The sequence below is a fragment of the Tachysurus vachellii genome, chromosome 18 (genome assembly GCF_030014155.1).
Source record: "Tachysurus vachellii isolate PV-2020 chromosome 18, HZAU_Pvac_v1, whole genome shotgun sequence".
NCBI classification, from domain to species: domain Eukaryota; kingdom Metazoa; phylum Chordata; class Actinopteri; order Siluriformes; family Bagridae; genus Tachysurus; species Tachysurus vachellii.
This window is the reverse complement of record NC_083477.1, coordinates 16241577-16256761: the sequence shown is the minus strand read 5'-3', so window position 1 is coordinate 16256761 and position 15185 is coordinate 16241577. Positions and strand designations below refer to the sequence as shown.

Sequence of the window (15185 nt, the reverse complement as noted above, 5' to 3'; positions counted from 1 at the left end):
GACAAAGAGTGATCCTGAAGCTCTCCCAGGAAAGGTGTAAAAATGTATACGCTGCATGGGTTAAGGTTACTGTGTCAGGACTCTGAAGCCAAGCCTTGGCAAGTCTGTAAGCAAAATAGTAATGTGGAGCTACCTTGTGGGTTGCAAGTTGACGCTGAGGGAGCAATACCAGCAGGGGAGCATGCATATAGTGGAAATTCTGAGGCATTGCAAGCATGAAATATCAAATGACTCACTATCAGGGAAAAAGGCTAAGTTAGTGTGTAAGATGGTTGTAAGTCAGGTCATGTCGCTCCTGACACTGGTACGCTGCTAAGCCAGTACTATGGGCATACAGTATTCACCCATCATGCACTCAACTTGCAAAGTCAGCAAGGTTGCAACATGCAAATGAAACCTTTAAGATTCAACAACCAGGAAGGCAGTGCAGTAATGAGGACTGTGGATTGCACTGAGCAGGCCAGGGCACATAAAGAAGGTCTAGTCAGCTACATCCAAAGACGTTATCAGTTGTAGCGCTTGCATTGCCACTGGATGGTAAGGTATGGACTATTGTTGGCCTAGTCAACATTACATCCACATTCTACAGGAACTAAACATTGTGAATGAAAGAGATATCCTACTCTGGAGCTCTAACAAGAGCTAGTCCTCTGATGGGTATGGAGATACCAGTCCTAGTCAGGAGGCCATGCAGTGGTCAAGAGGGTTACCTCAATGGGAAACTCTCCCAGATTGTGCATTTGCACAAAAAAACCCCCAAAAACAAAAACAACAGTTTGGACTATTCAGATGTCTTCGAGAACGTACTCCAGAGGGTACCACCTACCGACACCCTTTATGCCTCCTGGGGACAATGCCCATGTGTGGCAATGATGGACATGCATGAGCTGGTTCCAGAAATAAATGTTTTAGAGTCCATCTCTAAATGGTGAATGTATTATGGCAGCTAGAAACCTTGATAGATTCAGCTGAGCATACTGCAGGCACTGGACAGGTTGGTTTTGACTGGGTAACATGCCTGTTTTATGTTGCATGGAAATCTGGAGCAGTGACCTTGCAACACTGAATGGTGGACCTGTGTCTGGTGTTGCCACTGAAACAGTCTCAGACCACATCAAAGGTGTGTTTTGCCTCCACTACTGTTTGAGGTTTTAATGGATGGAATATCATGTTGCAGATAAGTACTGTATGGTGTCTAATTATAGAAAGCTAGAAGTAACATCCATTATTTGCAGTTGATAATATCTTGGTATGCTATTGGCCCATGGACATACACTCAAGCCCTTTACTGCCGTCACTGAAATTGTCTGGGCTGGTGGAGCTGGAGATTAGTTGTTGGACAAAACTTTATAGATTGGCCAATCTATGTCCCTGTCATAAATGAAAGATGTTTTTTTCTGCAGGATTGATGTCCTTACTGTACTTTGAATGGTAGTCTAAAAACTTTTGAACTCTTTAACTCCTACTGTCCTCAGTGTTTGTCTTGTGTAGTCAGAGGAAGTGGTGTTGGCAAGGTGTGTCGTGTAGTCACAGATCAAGCCAAGAAATGCTCGTCTTTTCCGTACTTCATTAGTGCCACGAGGTCAATAATATAGAAATCTATCTCACGTCAGTGTTTCCTTACAAACATGTGTTTTACCCAGAAGAGATAAAATACTCCGATGCCCTTTTAATGCCGTAAATGTGTGTTATATTGATTGTTGCAATGAAGACAGCACAAGCCGTAACGCCTACTGAAATTATGCCATTTCGCATAAATTATAACAAATGAGTGGCATGTTGTGTTATTGAGATGTAAATTGCCGGCTAGATGGCTGTGTATCATCTGGGAAGTATTCAATAAGTGTAAATATGTTTAAACTAAATTTGGTAAAAAAGCCAGGGTGGAATAATTAGCATGCTTCACGCAATAAGAACAAAGATGGGAAGAAAGCAAACCAAAACTTCTGATCCGACACAAAATAAAAAAGGCTTGGAGCTGTTTTTTTAAGAGGAATACTCACATAATTGGGTAAAGACAGGGCAAGAGAAAGGGCCACACTGTGTAGTACCTGGGCTGCCAGGAGCTCCAGGAAAGGTGCCTTTTTTGGTCACATCAGCTGGAGTGTCCTGTCTCTTCACGTTATGGAGGATGGGTTTAGGAGACACTGGAGGTTTAGCAGTTTTACCAGGTGCAGTTTGTCCAACCAGGTCTGATTTCTCTCGCCGAGGTGCATTCTCCAATGGCTTCTCGACCGATCTGGGCTGTTCGGAGACAGTAACCTCGGAAACCGGGCGTCTCTTAATAGTGCCAGTTCCATTTTGGTAAACTCTCTCATCCTCAGACTCCTTCTCTCTGATCTTGGGCCTCCGTTTAACAGTGTTTGACTCTGTGAGGTAAAATCGGGCTTCATCTTGAGGTGGCTTGGAGCTCCAGGTCCTCTTTTTAGAGCCATCAATGTTTGAAGAATCCTCATGTGGTGGGAGGTGGACGGCACCTGTGCTGTCCTCACTTTGCTTCGGCTTTGTTTTAACAGTCAGGTTCCTGTCCTCAGGATGCAGGTTCTCAGGATGTGGTTTGGCCTGGATTTCATTCTGTGCTGTAGTTTGAACTGGTACTGGCTCGGATTGTTGAGATTTTTTCTTTGCCGCTGCTACAAGGTCTGTCACCGGGCCACTGATGGTCCTGCGGCGATTCACCACTTCTCCGTCTAAACCTATCGCGTCATATTGCCTACCTCCTGATTGAGACACCTGAGGGGACAAGAGACTAATTTAATTAAACTAATAGAATTAAAGTTAACTTTACCAAAATGAACTTGCTTACTAACAAACTTTATAACATTTAAATAAGAAAAAAATATGAATCTCAAACTTGAAAAGGTTCTTCTGGGATTTCAATAAAAAAATACACTGAAAGAGTGCAGGAAAGGGGAGAGAAAGGGAAAAACGGAATGAGAAAGTAATTTCCTACCTGTAGAAAATGTGCTGTAGATCTCTGCATGGCAAGTCCTTTTGCTCCTCCACCAATAGATGACATCTCCAACATGGCAGCGATACTCCTGACGCTCCCCACACTACCCGTCTCTACAGCACCTCCGCTCCCAGTCTCCACAGTGACGCCTGTTTCCACAGCACTGGCTCGTCTCTGCGGGTTGTAGTTGATGTCCAGAAGGTTTCCAGTACCTGTGTCTTTAGGTATGTCATTTAGGTTGGTGCTGGAGCTTGAGATAGCCGAGCTGGAACGTTTTGGCGGTGGAGGAGGAGGGCCTTTCTTCTTCTGCCTCAGAGCAATGGATTGGTTGCCCCGGTTCACATTTTTCTCGTTTTTGACATTTTTGTCATTATTCTTGTCACTCTGGTTACGTACAGAGTTGCTCCGGCTGACGCGGCGGGGCTGCACAGTAGTGTTTGCATTCGCCATGTCAGCTTCATTACGCTCCTGCTCGCCATCGTAACGATTTAGGCTGTGAGCGCGCTTTTTCATTTCTTGTTCCTGTTTACCAGATTCATTGCCTTCTGGTGGCAGGAGAATCTGAGGCACGGAAATGGGTGGTGCAGAATTTGATGCCACGTCCATTTGCACTTCCTCCTTCCTTCCAGCTTCCTGATATGCTTTGTGTGTTGGAAATGAAGTGGGCTTGTCCATCATCTGAGTTCCATTTTTGGGTGATGAAGGGGGTTTTGTTTTGGTCGGAGTCTGTGGCGGTGTATACGGTGGACCTTGTGGGTAACACTGGCGAGATTTTGAGTGCCCAGATGAAACGTTGCCTCTCTGTCCACCCCCACTGTTCTGTCGAACTGTACGTGTCTCCTTTTCTGATCCATCTGGAATCTCAGAGTTCGGCTCATTCTCCTTTAATGAGCTGAGTTTAGGAGAAGTGCACTCAGGGGGAGGGCACTCAGTGGATGTCTGCTCCTGAGCTTTTTTACGACTCATATTTCGCTTTTCTGACCCTTTCTGGATTTCAGCTAGTTTCTTTACTGCAAGCATGAGCTTCTTCTGATGGCCTAGACAAATGAAGCAATAAAAATGGCCAAAATCGTTTGGTTGTTTCTATGTACTGAGATGGTGAATGAAAAAGAAGCTGGATAGAGTAGCACCGGTAATAACAACCGGTAGCAAAGTAGAACAATTAACAAAAGAGTATGTACAGTATGTTGTAACATATGTTACCGAGTTTGGTAATGCCGATTTCCTGCAGATCTTCCCATGTGATGTCTGTGATAAACTCAATGTTTTCGTAGCCGTTTTGGACCAAAATCTGGTGATACTGACTCAATCCAATCATGTTTAACCACTCGCAGAGATTAGACTGAGAATTAGTCAAAACACACACACACACACACACACACACACACACACACACACACCTCATTAGCCCTTCTATTCCCTGTTCCTTACTGTTTCATGGAGTAAGTGCTATACTTTGTATTTTAAAAATGTTCTTACTGTTATCAAGGCCAAGCTGAAAATATCCAAAGGCATAAACAATATCTGGTTTTATGATTAAAAGTGGCACTCACAGGTTTTTGGTCGAGCGTCCACTCTGTGATACTGAGCTTATTGATCTCTGAGAGCATTTTCTTGCGGTGACCCGGTTTAGTCACACCGATTGCTGTCAAATCCTGAGAACCAAATCATAGATCATCCACACACCCATGAAACACACATAAAGAGTTAAACCACAATATGTAATTTCATCAGGTTATCATTCGCGTTCTGTGTTAAATGACATTTAAAGGTGGGGTCTCCGTTGTTTAAAAGCCAATGTTGACATTTGAAATCACCAAAACAAACATACCCCAACCCAAATGGGTCCCACCCCTGTTTTGATAGCTCCGCCCACACATACACCAGACAAGTATAACCCAAGTATAACCCAGACAAGTATTATGGTGGAACCTGTTGGGGCAGCTGACCCAGGGTATATTATTATCAATAAATGAACTCAATGAGTAATACTATGGTAATGCAAATGTGTTTTTTTAGTACTGTGTGTTGTACCGTGAAAGGTTTATCTCCGTTTCATGCAGAAGATGTTCAGTTCTCTCCAGCACTGGAAAGCTGATCCTATATTAACACGGGTCCTACTTCTTGCCTTATCGTAGCCTTTCTTCGCTTTCTTTCTTTGTTTTTATCCGCCATGTCAATGTTAAAACCGCTTTTTTTTTTTGGCAGCCCAATGCAGTTTTCTGAAGCATTTCTCAAACAACGGAGACCCTACCTTTAATATTAAAATTGGTGTTGCTTCTGTAATTAGCTGAGACAGTTGAAACATATGCTTTACCCTTTAAGAAAGACTCAGAAGAGCCCAGAAGAAGTGCCAGTATTTGGGTATGTTCTACATTACTGCATATTGTAATGCTCACTATTGCGACAAATCTAATTAGAAACATACATGTGTTTACTGTCGTGTATAAATATACATAATATACAGAAATATATGAAATATACAGTGCCTTACATAAATATTCACCTCCTTTACACATTTTTGAAAATGTGGCTTTAATGTGGTGGGATTTTATGTCACTGACTTGTAAGCTGTTACAATAATTCAACGAAAAAAATAATAGTACAACGAAGTATACTGTGATGGGAAAATATTCAGTAACTGGGTGATGTGACATTCCCTCACTTGCCTATTTTTTTTACACTTAACACATATAATTTGACCAAGAAATCACAAATTCTGCAGTTCTGAAGACTTTCCCGCCTCAGAAAACAGAACGTTTGAGCTTCACTGCTGATATTTACAAAGTGCTGACTGGAGACTCCTTCCCAAAAATGCAAAATAAACATTATGTGAATGAACTATAGCTGGGTACAAATGACGTGTTGCACGATTTAAAAATAAATACCCATGCTTCTGGAATACCCCAGAGTTTGGTAGAGAACATCTAACCTGTAACTGCTTTATGTTCTGCTTAAAGATCTGCTTTATTATTAAAAATGAAAAACTATGAACATTTCCTGGAACACCATTTAAGCCATTATGAGGCTTTCCACCTGTCAGGAGATCATTTGAAAGGCAACCGAGAGTCTTTTAATTAGATGGAGAGATCCACAGCTCAGAGAAAATGATAAGTCACAAGGAGGCCAAAAATAAGCTTAGAACTTCACAAATATGAGCTGTATAGGAGGACTTTTTTTTTTACTCGAAAAACAAACAAACAAACATATAATCCTGTTTGGAGTTTGCAAAAAAAAAAAAAAAAAAAAGGTACATCAGAAACACAACAAGCATGTGGAAAGGTTTCTCTTGCCTGATGAGACGCACAGTGAAACATGGTGGTGGTAGCATTATGTTGTAGAAATGCTTTCCATCAGCTGGAACTGAAAAAAACTGGTCTGGATTGAATGAACTACAGGAAACCAAAAAGGAAAATGCACTACTGGACTACAAAACAAAACAAAGTTACATAATCTCATACGGCCCCAGTCTATAGAGTTATTTTACACAGCTGTAATTACTGCCAAAGATGGGTTAAGTATAGGCTGAAGAGGTGAATACTTACGCAATCAAGATATTTCTGCTTTTTATGTTCTAACTACATAAATGGGTAATAAGTGGCCATAAGTGGGTAGTACAAGGTACCAGGCATGATTCTGAGCTCAGGTGACTGTCTGTGAGGAGTGTGTGTGTGTGTGTGTGTGTGTGTGTGCGTATGCATAGTGCCCTGCAATGGACTGGTGATCCATCCAGTGTGTATTCCCACCGCACACTCTGTGATCCTGGTACAGTATCCGTATCCACCGTAACCCTTATCAGGATAAAGTGGTTACGCGATGCGAGAGAGTATACAATACAAAAAAAAAAAAAAAGGAAAACTCCAAGGGGTGTGAATACTTATGCAAGGCACTGCACACTGTGTTTGTTTTTGAAATGGCAGAATTTAATGTAATGAGAGAAGCAAAAGAATTTCAGCAGTCTGTGAGATAAATGAGTGAGCACAAAGGAGTGACGTACCCTTTAAATATTATCAGCCATTAAATGTTTACTGTTTACTACCTCTGTTTACTGCGTCCATGACGTAACCTGTGGCTTTTTATCCCTACAACATCTAATCAGTTGTTTTCTGTATTCAAAAATATGGAGGATTTTTTAAAAATATCAATTTTATTAATCTTGTGTTGATTCTGCTAATGTTATTATAATTATAAGTAATTCTTTTTTTTCACTTTCTGTATTTCTTAACCTTATATAGTCAATTTCTTTGTTTGAATTGTAAGTGATGTCATTTCCTTTTTTTTTACTGAATGAATTTACTAAAATACTAAATGTATTTATTTCTTTTTACTTTTACCTCTTGGATCATTCTTCTAAACAATTATTATTATTATTATTATTATTATTATTATTATTATTATTATTATTCTTTTTATACTGAGACAATTTAGTCTACAGATGATTATTTACTTATTTACTTATCTCTAGCTTCATTGTGCATAGAGATTGATAGAAATTTGTCTTTTCTTCTGATTTCATTTTTACATTTATTTATCTTTCCTCTTACCTCCGGGGTCATTCTGCTAATGGTGTAAATGTCATAGCCAGCGCTGATGAAGTATGGTGCGTAGAGTTGCAGCTGACATTCGCTCAGCCATTCAATAACAGCCTCTGAGGTCTAGGAGAGAAGATACGGGGCAGTGGGTCACTGTCTCAGTCCCACCCTCCCCTGGGAATTATGGGATACGGTCATGTGCTGGCCTTGTTAGTGTCAGACTGTCTGTGGAGCCGGCGTTCTGATAAACGGACCTATTTACGCATTTCTCTCCATCAGTGTCGTTTTAATTGAAGTTTATTCACAAACCAGGTCATGGACATTACTGCTGGCTTTAATTATCACACCTTGTAGACAACTTAGAAAATACAGCTTTAAGTAAACAGTAGTATATTGTATGGCAACATAAACTCTTTAGTTGCTATTAACAGCAATTAATACCATGTTAAATTTGCTTACTAGCTTTCATTAGACTCTTTAATTACGCCATTAAAACCAAACCAGTATTTTATGCTAAGCACTCTGTCTCTTAATAGCAGTGGACAGAAATGTTAGTCAGTTTTCCACCTGAACTCTGGTTTATAGAAGCAAACAGAAGCAAATATATTGACTCTTTATAGCAGGGTACAGTACCTCCTGAAATCTTAAATACAAAAAAAGAAATAAAAAACAACAACAACTCTGGAATGGGTTTCCTAAAGCAGCAAATAAAAAGAAGTATGGGAGGAATGACCCACAGAGGAGGACAGGGATATGGAGTGAGTAGAGGAACAGAGAGAGACGTACGATAGGTGAGAGGAGAGAAGACGGTGAAGAAAAGGAGAAAGGAATCAGAAAAGAAAGAGAAGGAAAGTTGTGTGTGTTCGCACCTTCCCGTCTTCTCCTTTCCTCTCTGTGTACTGCGGCTCGTGGACAGGACAGCTGGACACACTCTGACTGCGGGAGGTGGGAGCTGGAGACACAGGTTCTGTGTCAGGTTCAGGATCAGTGGACATGGATTACACCGAGACAAAACCAGAACTGATGGAATAGTAGTAGGTTTTTTCAGTGAGGCAGCTATGTTTTATGGAAACCGACTGATTCCTTTAGAGATTAGGCACCAGGTAGAGACACAGGTATACTGTCTGGTTATCTATACATCTATCTACACATCTGTCTCTGTGTATCAGTACATCTGTCTCTCTCTACACCTGTCTAGGTATACAGGTCTACGTCTGTCCATCTGTACATGCCATTCTCTCTATCTGTATGTCTGTCTATCTCTATGTCTATACATCTACCTGTCTATATACTGTATTGATCCAATCTATCCATCCATCTACTGTATCTATTGATCTCTGGTCTATGTCTATTCACCTTTATTGGTTGTTACGGGTGAATCCACAGATCTGGACTGTTCCAACAGATGCTCTTTAGCTTTCGCTGACTGGGAGAGAACTGTGGCGAGAAGCTGCAACAAGACAAACACACACACACACACACACACATAGCAATGTTACTCATCAATATCACACCATTAAAGTGATCAAGTCTTGATCAAGTCATCAAAGCTAACTGGACTTTGGCAGCTGATATGGATTGTGCGACTCTGAGGCATCCGTCTGTGTGTCTGTCTGTGTGTCTGTCTTTCTTTCTCACCTTTACTCCCTCTGCCTGCGCATGGAGGATGTGTGTGTTGCTTTGTCCGCTGCCCGACGAGCGAGTGCTGCTCGCACTGCTCACACTGCTGCGGTCCCCACCTAGCACGAGCATACACACACACACATACACACAAACACATTCAATACAGACTGGAGTGGAACAGACCCCAGAGCGAACAGACGGTTGATGCACTGCTGGTACAACGTGAGTACAGACACTCAGACACACACATGCACGATAATGCAGATGCAAGGTGGTGATAAACTGTTGAAATGAAAATAGAAAATATTTCAGGAGATTTTTTTTCTCACACACACCCAATCACACACACATACATACATACATACACACTCACACGCACTGAGAGCCAGCTATCTGAATGAACCTTATATACATACCTGTATGTTAAAATTTAAAACAAACAAACAAACAAATAAATAAATATATAAATAAAAATCCAGGGATTTTTTTTTCTCCAATATGGAAACCACCTTAAAAACTACACCACAGCAACTGAATTCCAAAAGTCTACATCTGTGTATTATGGTAATCTTCCAGTTTTGTCTGAGTAATGGAACATCTTGCCAGAAAATGAGGCTGTGATTTATAGCCACGTGTTCATTCTGGCCCAGCAGTAATATAGAGAATCGATGCTCCAAGCCAGTGTAGTGTTTTCTGTTCATGTCAATGGTGGATGGTCAGTGATGGATGGTGAATAAAATACAGAGGTTTTGGTATTCAGACCCTTTAAGACCCCTTTTTTGGCCATTAATCTATACTCATTATACTCAGTGTCCCATAATGTCAAAGCAAGGGTTTCTTGGGTAACCAGACATTTGGACAGTTTCTTCCTTTCCTCCTGGCAGGTCCTCTCAACACACACTGAACCAGGCTGGATAAAGAGCATCTGTGACCTGCCGTCTTCAAGTCTCTCCACAGATGCTTGATGGGCTTTGTTATGGGCTGTACCTGAGCCAATCACGGCCACTCCAGTGATTTCCACTCCAGTCTGCATGCTTCAGGTCATGGTTGTGCTGAAAGGTCCAGCTTTGCTGCAGTCTGATGTTGTAGGCACTCTGTAGCTAAGGATTTGGTTGCATTCCTTCCCTCAATTCTGACCAGTTTCCCAGTCCCTGGACTAAGAAACACTCCTATAGTACAGTACTCACCACACCATGCTTCACTACAGGGATGGTAGTAGTTATGAAAGCTTGACTGATATAGCAGCAGGTTCCAGCAGGTTCTCCCATCTCTGTGAAAGACCTCTGAAACTTTAGCTTTGCCACTTGGTTCTTGGCCACATGCCTGACCTCTCTTTAGTGCAGCTACTGTACTGTTCAGCAGAACTAAGATGCCACTTGTTCCTGGTAACGCTCAAAGTTGTAGAAATTGATTAATACGCTTCAGCAGATCTGTCTCAGCACAGTATGATCGCAGAGCTCTACAGAGAGTTCCTTGGACATCATGTCAGACATCCACTTTGAATTGTGGCAACTTATACACACAGGTGTCTGCCTTTATAAATCACGACTAATCAGAATACTTTGCTAGAGACCCTCCAGAGACATCTCAAGATTAGCAAAGGAAACATGATACACTTGAGTGACTTAGCCAAGGGTTTGAATACTTATCTACTGTAAATGATGGTGTTTTATTTTGAATAAATTTCTGTAATTTTTGTTTTTTGCTGAGTCATGATGTTTTACTAGGTCGATTAATGGCCAAAAAACTAAACTATACTGATCTTAATTGATAAATAGTACAAAAGGTTAAGGGATCTGAATAGTTTCCAAATCCGATGTATTTCTCTTGTGCAAATGTATGCAAAATGGCTTTTGTCTGCATTGGATTGGAAGTTGACGTATATGATGCTACATTAACTATCACCATATACTGTAGAATGAGCTTTACTGAACATAGAACTACCCTTGTTGAACAACGTATGTCTGTTATGCGTTATAATCCGAACCTGCCGCTAAAAGCATAAGCTGCATTATTTGTACTTGTTTTACAGATGTGTATACAGAACAGCTGGAGTTGTTGGAGACTTATCTCTATATCTGAATATCTATTCCACTGTAAATGCCTGGCGATCTGGGAGAGTAAACAGTCTGTCGCTGGGATTGAATTCTGTCAATCAAAAAAGACAAATTTTGACACCTCGACTTTCATTGAAGTAACGTGGAAACGCTTTTGTTTACTTTTGCTACGATTCCTATTAGCAAGCAGTCGGTTTAACAAAACAGTTGTTGCATATTTACACCCAGTAGCGAAAACCTAATCATTTCAGTTTGTAATGAGATTCCAGCTGTCTTGAATCTTAAATGTGTACGAGTTGGCATACGCCTACAAATTGAACATGCGCCGGTACTGTAAGTGAAAACCTTCAGAGGTGCAGCAGTCTCTCATAACGAAAAACCTGTTCTGACTTCTTCACATCTGTGAGTGCAGTAGGCATGTACCGATATTACATTCTCAGATGTAATGTTGTGTATTAAACCAAAAAAAGCACATTTTTAAAAGAACTAAAGAGACATAGCTTTGGCAACCTTCTGAATAAATCTCTGGCTATTAACCGTATACTGACACAGCATCCTTATTAACAATAGCTACATCAGAGTAGATAACCGATTATCGACACATGCCTAGTGCGTGATGGATGTGGAGGCTCCAGGAACACAGAGGAGCATCTGAGATCAAGCAGGGCGTGCGAGCGAGGGATGAGCAAGCGGAGGATTGGAAGGAGAGGAGGAAGAGGAGCGAGTGTGAAGGCCCTGCTGTTACCTGCTGCAGGTTTGCGCAGGACCCAGATTTCCTCAGTGCTGCCCCCCTGTGGCCCTCCAGAGGAATCTGAACCCCGGGAACCTTCAACACAGAGAGCAGCGTTACAAACGCGCCACCAAGATACACTCCCGTGGTGGTGCTGCGGAAAGTAACGCTGAATTCATGTCAACTGGCTTTTTATGCACTTCTTTCTGATGAGCTGGCTTCTCTCTCTCTCTCTCTCTCTCTCTCTCTCTCTCGCTCTCTCTCTTTCACACACCTACACTTACATACTCAAAGTGCACATTTATATACATACATTAGTACATAAATATATCAATAACATATATATCTGTGTAAATACATATATAAATGCCACAAGGTACAAACACATACACACAAAAGTCAATACATATATAATATATACAAAGATATAATTATATATGTGGAAAGGTTAGAAACAAGAACAACTGCAGTGCATCACAAGGTCCTTAGGGAATTATTGGAATAATGACAGCATTATAGACACAGCAGGGTCCAAAAGTCTGAGAGAGAATCACTGTGTGTTCCCTTTAAAGGAATACGCCGTGCAGAGACGGCGCTTTCGTAAACACCATGACAGAACTGTGGAGCAAATAGAAATGGTAGCTGGGCTCTGAGTGTGAAACTGCGGTGAAGTCGAAAAAAGGCTCTTCGGGCAACTCTCACAGACGTCATCTCCATGTGATCTGCTTGAAAGTCTTAACGCTTCGATATGTGCTCATGCTCATGCGCTCAATCCTATCTAAATAATAAAGAGCACCTAAGTGAACACCTCTCAGTAGCGCAACTCAGACTGTCAGACCCGACTGTAATTACCTGGAACATAGCTTTCATTAGCTTAGTATCAGCTTGTTAGCAGAGATTAGAGAATAACAGAAACGTTAATGTGTGTATTAGTGTATTAGTGTGTCCAGGCGACTATAGGTATTATAATGCTGAAGACGTTTTTCTGCTCATCGGAGGTTCTTCATCAGTTGAATGGCAGGACATTCCATTTAAACCCGTGTTTCTAAAATAATACATCTTTGTAAATAGGAAATGTCTGAAAATGGAACAAACTATTACTGAACAGAAGGTAAGAATGCAGAGATCTATAGACTGTATCTATGCATCTTTTTTAAGATGGAACAAACCACTCCTGAACAGAGGTGGGAGGGTCAAATACTTCTTCTCAATTCTTTAACTGCACCTTCTTATTTTCACCCTCTTGCTTCCTCCCTTCTGTGAATGCATGGAAGATATAAAAGGAAGGGCTAGATAAAAAATGTTCTTGCTATGGATTAAGATGACAAGAGCTCATTTATTGAGAAGAACCTTGTATATCTCTCGAAATCTGGCACATACTGTTCCATTCCTGAACACTACGGTTTGTACTGCTGCGTATTTAGACTGTATATAGCTGTGTGTCCATGCTACTGAACTGTTATGTGTCGCATCGTGGTCCTGAAAAAATACACGAGGAGAATAAACGACAGTAAAAAACCACTCGGCTTGATCTGACCTGCCTGCGTCATTCAGACTTGGTGTTAACATCCGTGTCACGTGGTCTGGTCAAGATGGACGGCATCTTTGAACAGGGTGAAACTACAATTTTGAGGTAAAAACATAAGTGTGTCTCCAACAATGTCAAAAGACAGTATTCATAGTCCCCAGTGTTGCCAGGTTTGCAAATTTCACACAGATTCAAGCTAAATTCTGACAGAAAAGTTCTACACAACACAAACTGAACAACTGCGATACAGGAATTGCGTTATCTACATACACGAACCAAATCGAAACCAGACTAGACTAGCTAGACAATAACTTTACAATTTTATCAAAGATTCATACAAAACAAGTACAACAGAACATAAGAAGAGATTCAGTGTTCGTTAAAGTGCTATTGTTAGTGTGGACTCTTATTTTATGACCTTTTATAATGTGATGAACTTAGAATTTTATACGGATTTTATAGGTTTTAGCCAAAACTGCCTAAAATACCATTAAATCTGATGCTGAGAGCATGTGTTTTGTAGTTAATTTGGTCACGATATTAGGTTTTTTTATTGTAGATTTGGCAACTCTAAAATTTTGACCACAGGTGCAGGAAGATGCATTCAAGACATAAGGAAATATGAGGCGACCTCAGCGTTCTATCTCGGCTCGGGAACGTATCATGGGTGAAGGTGATGTCGACCGCTTCCAGATTAAAAGGAAAGACTCTCATGATTTCAGAGGTGCGATATCGCAGAAGTGAGAACTCTACCATTCAACCAGTGATGGATCCCAAATGAGCAAAGGAACACGTTCAACATTATGACGCTGCAAGTCTGTTTTTATTACTGCTTAATTAACACCTTACAACAGATGCTTGGCATATTAAAGGAAAAAACAAGATAAAGAATTTTAGTAAGATGTTTTATTAAGGTCCACCACAATGCTCCAGAACAGCTTCTCTCGCATCTAAAGATATACACACAATTGTTTTGTTGTTTTTTTTTTTCATTGTTTTATTTTATTTTATGGGTGTTAAGACTATAGCAAAAGATTCCCATCATTATTTTTATCCTCACTATCATTGAGCCCTCACAGAATCATGCTGGAAAACTGCTGGACATTAAGGGGAGAAGCAAATAACGGAGCTACTGGGGTTTTCCTTTAATTTGTCACCACAATACTGTATGCATGCTGTTTGTAATTGTGTGATGTTAAACTGAGGTGTTGTTGTTGTTGTTGTTTTTTTTGTCTTTGGGACTGTGTTGATGATGATAATCGATAGTCTGTAGAACTAGAAACCATCTGCCTTCCTGAGATTATAATGAGCCGGTTCTTTTATTTACTGTTTTTCATTGCGCCCACATCAACTTCCCCTTATTACACATGTAAAATCTTATGTCCAATAAGAACAAAATTAGAATCACAAGAAGAACAGCTACACTCAGGGCCAGAAGTTGTACGCTTCCGGCAGCTGGATTTAGGCTGAATTAGGAAGCATTCTGCCAGCATCACTAGCTTAAATGCACAGTGGACAAGATTAACACTGAAAAAGCAGGAAGTCAGTGTTTAACAAGCAAAACCGCACAGGATGCCTTTGACCCTGTTTCCATTTATCCCTTTTCTGTAGTGTGGGACAGGGTCTCCTTTAACCTGGAGGGGACTTGGGGTACAAGGCAGGGTCAGAATGGACAGAATGCCAACCCTGCGAGTTGCACTGCAAAGGGTTCGACACAATCGCACATAAAGTGACACTCACGCCTCCCGTCTGGGGGAGGAAC

The 15185-nt window shown here is 41.0% G+C and overlaps 1 protein-coding gene across 6 annotated transcripts in view; it reads right to left on the bottom strand.

The window, feature by feature from the left end:
• caskin1 (CASK interacting protein 1) overlaps positions 1 to 15185 on the bottom strand; it is a 100818-nt gene that overhangs the window by 2262 nt on the left and 83371 nt on the right. For 2 of the 6 annotated variants that reach the window (XM_060891912.1, XM_060891917.1), the window contains 9 exons: positions 11911 to 11991; positions 9124 to 9224; positions 8842 to 8935; positions 8355 to 8437; positions 7498 to 7608; positions 4507 to 4608; positions 4157 to 4295; positions 2954 to 3990; positions 2004 to 2733 (listed from right to left, as the gene is read on the bottom strand). In XM_060891912.1, the coding sequence (XP_060747895.1) occupies positions 2004 to 2733; positions 2954 to 3990; positions 4157 to 4295; positions 4507 to 4608; positions 7498 to 7608; positions 8355 to 8437; positions 8842 to 8935; positions 9124 to 9224; positions 11911 to 11991 (2478 nt within the window). The remainder of the gene's footprint in view (positions 1 to 2003; positions 2734 to 2953; positions 3991 to 4156; positions 4296 to 4506; positions 4609 to 7497; positions 7609 to 8354; positions 8438 to 8841; positions 8936 to 9123; positions 9225 to 11910; positions 11992 to 15185) is intronic. The other 4 variants (XM_060891915.1, XM_060891918.1, XM_060891914.1 and 1 more) reach the window with 3 other exon arrangements.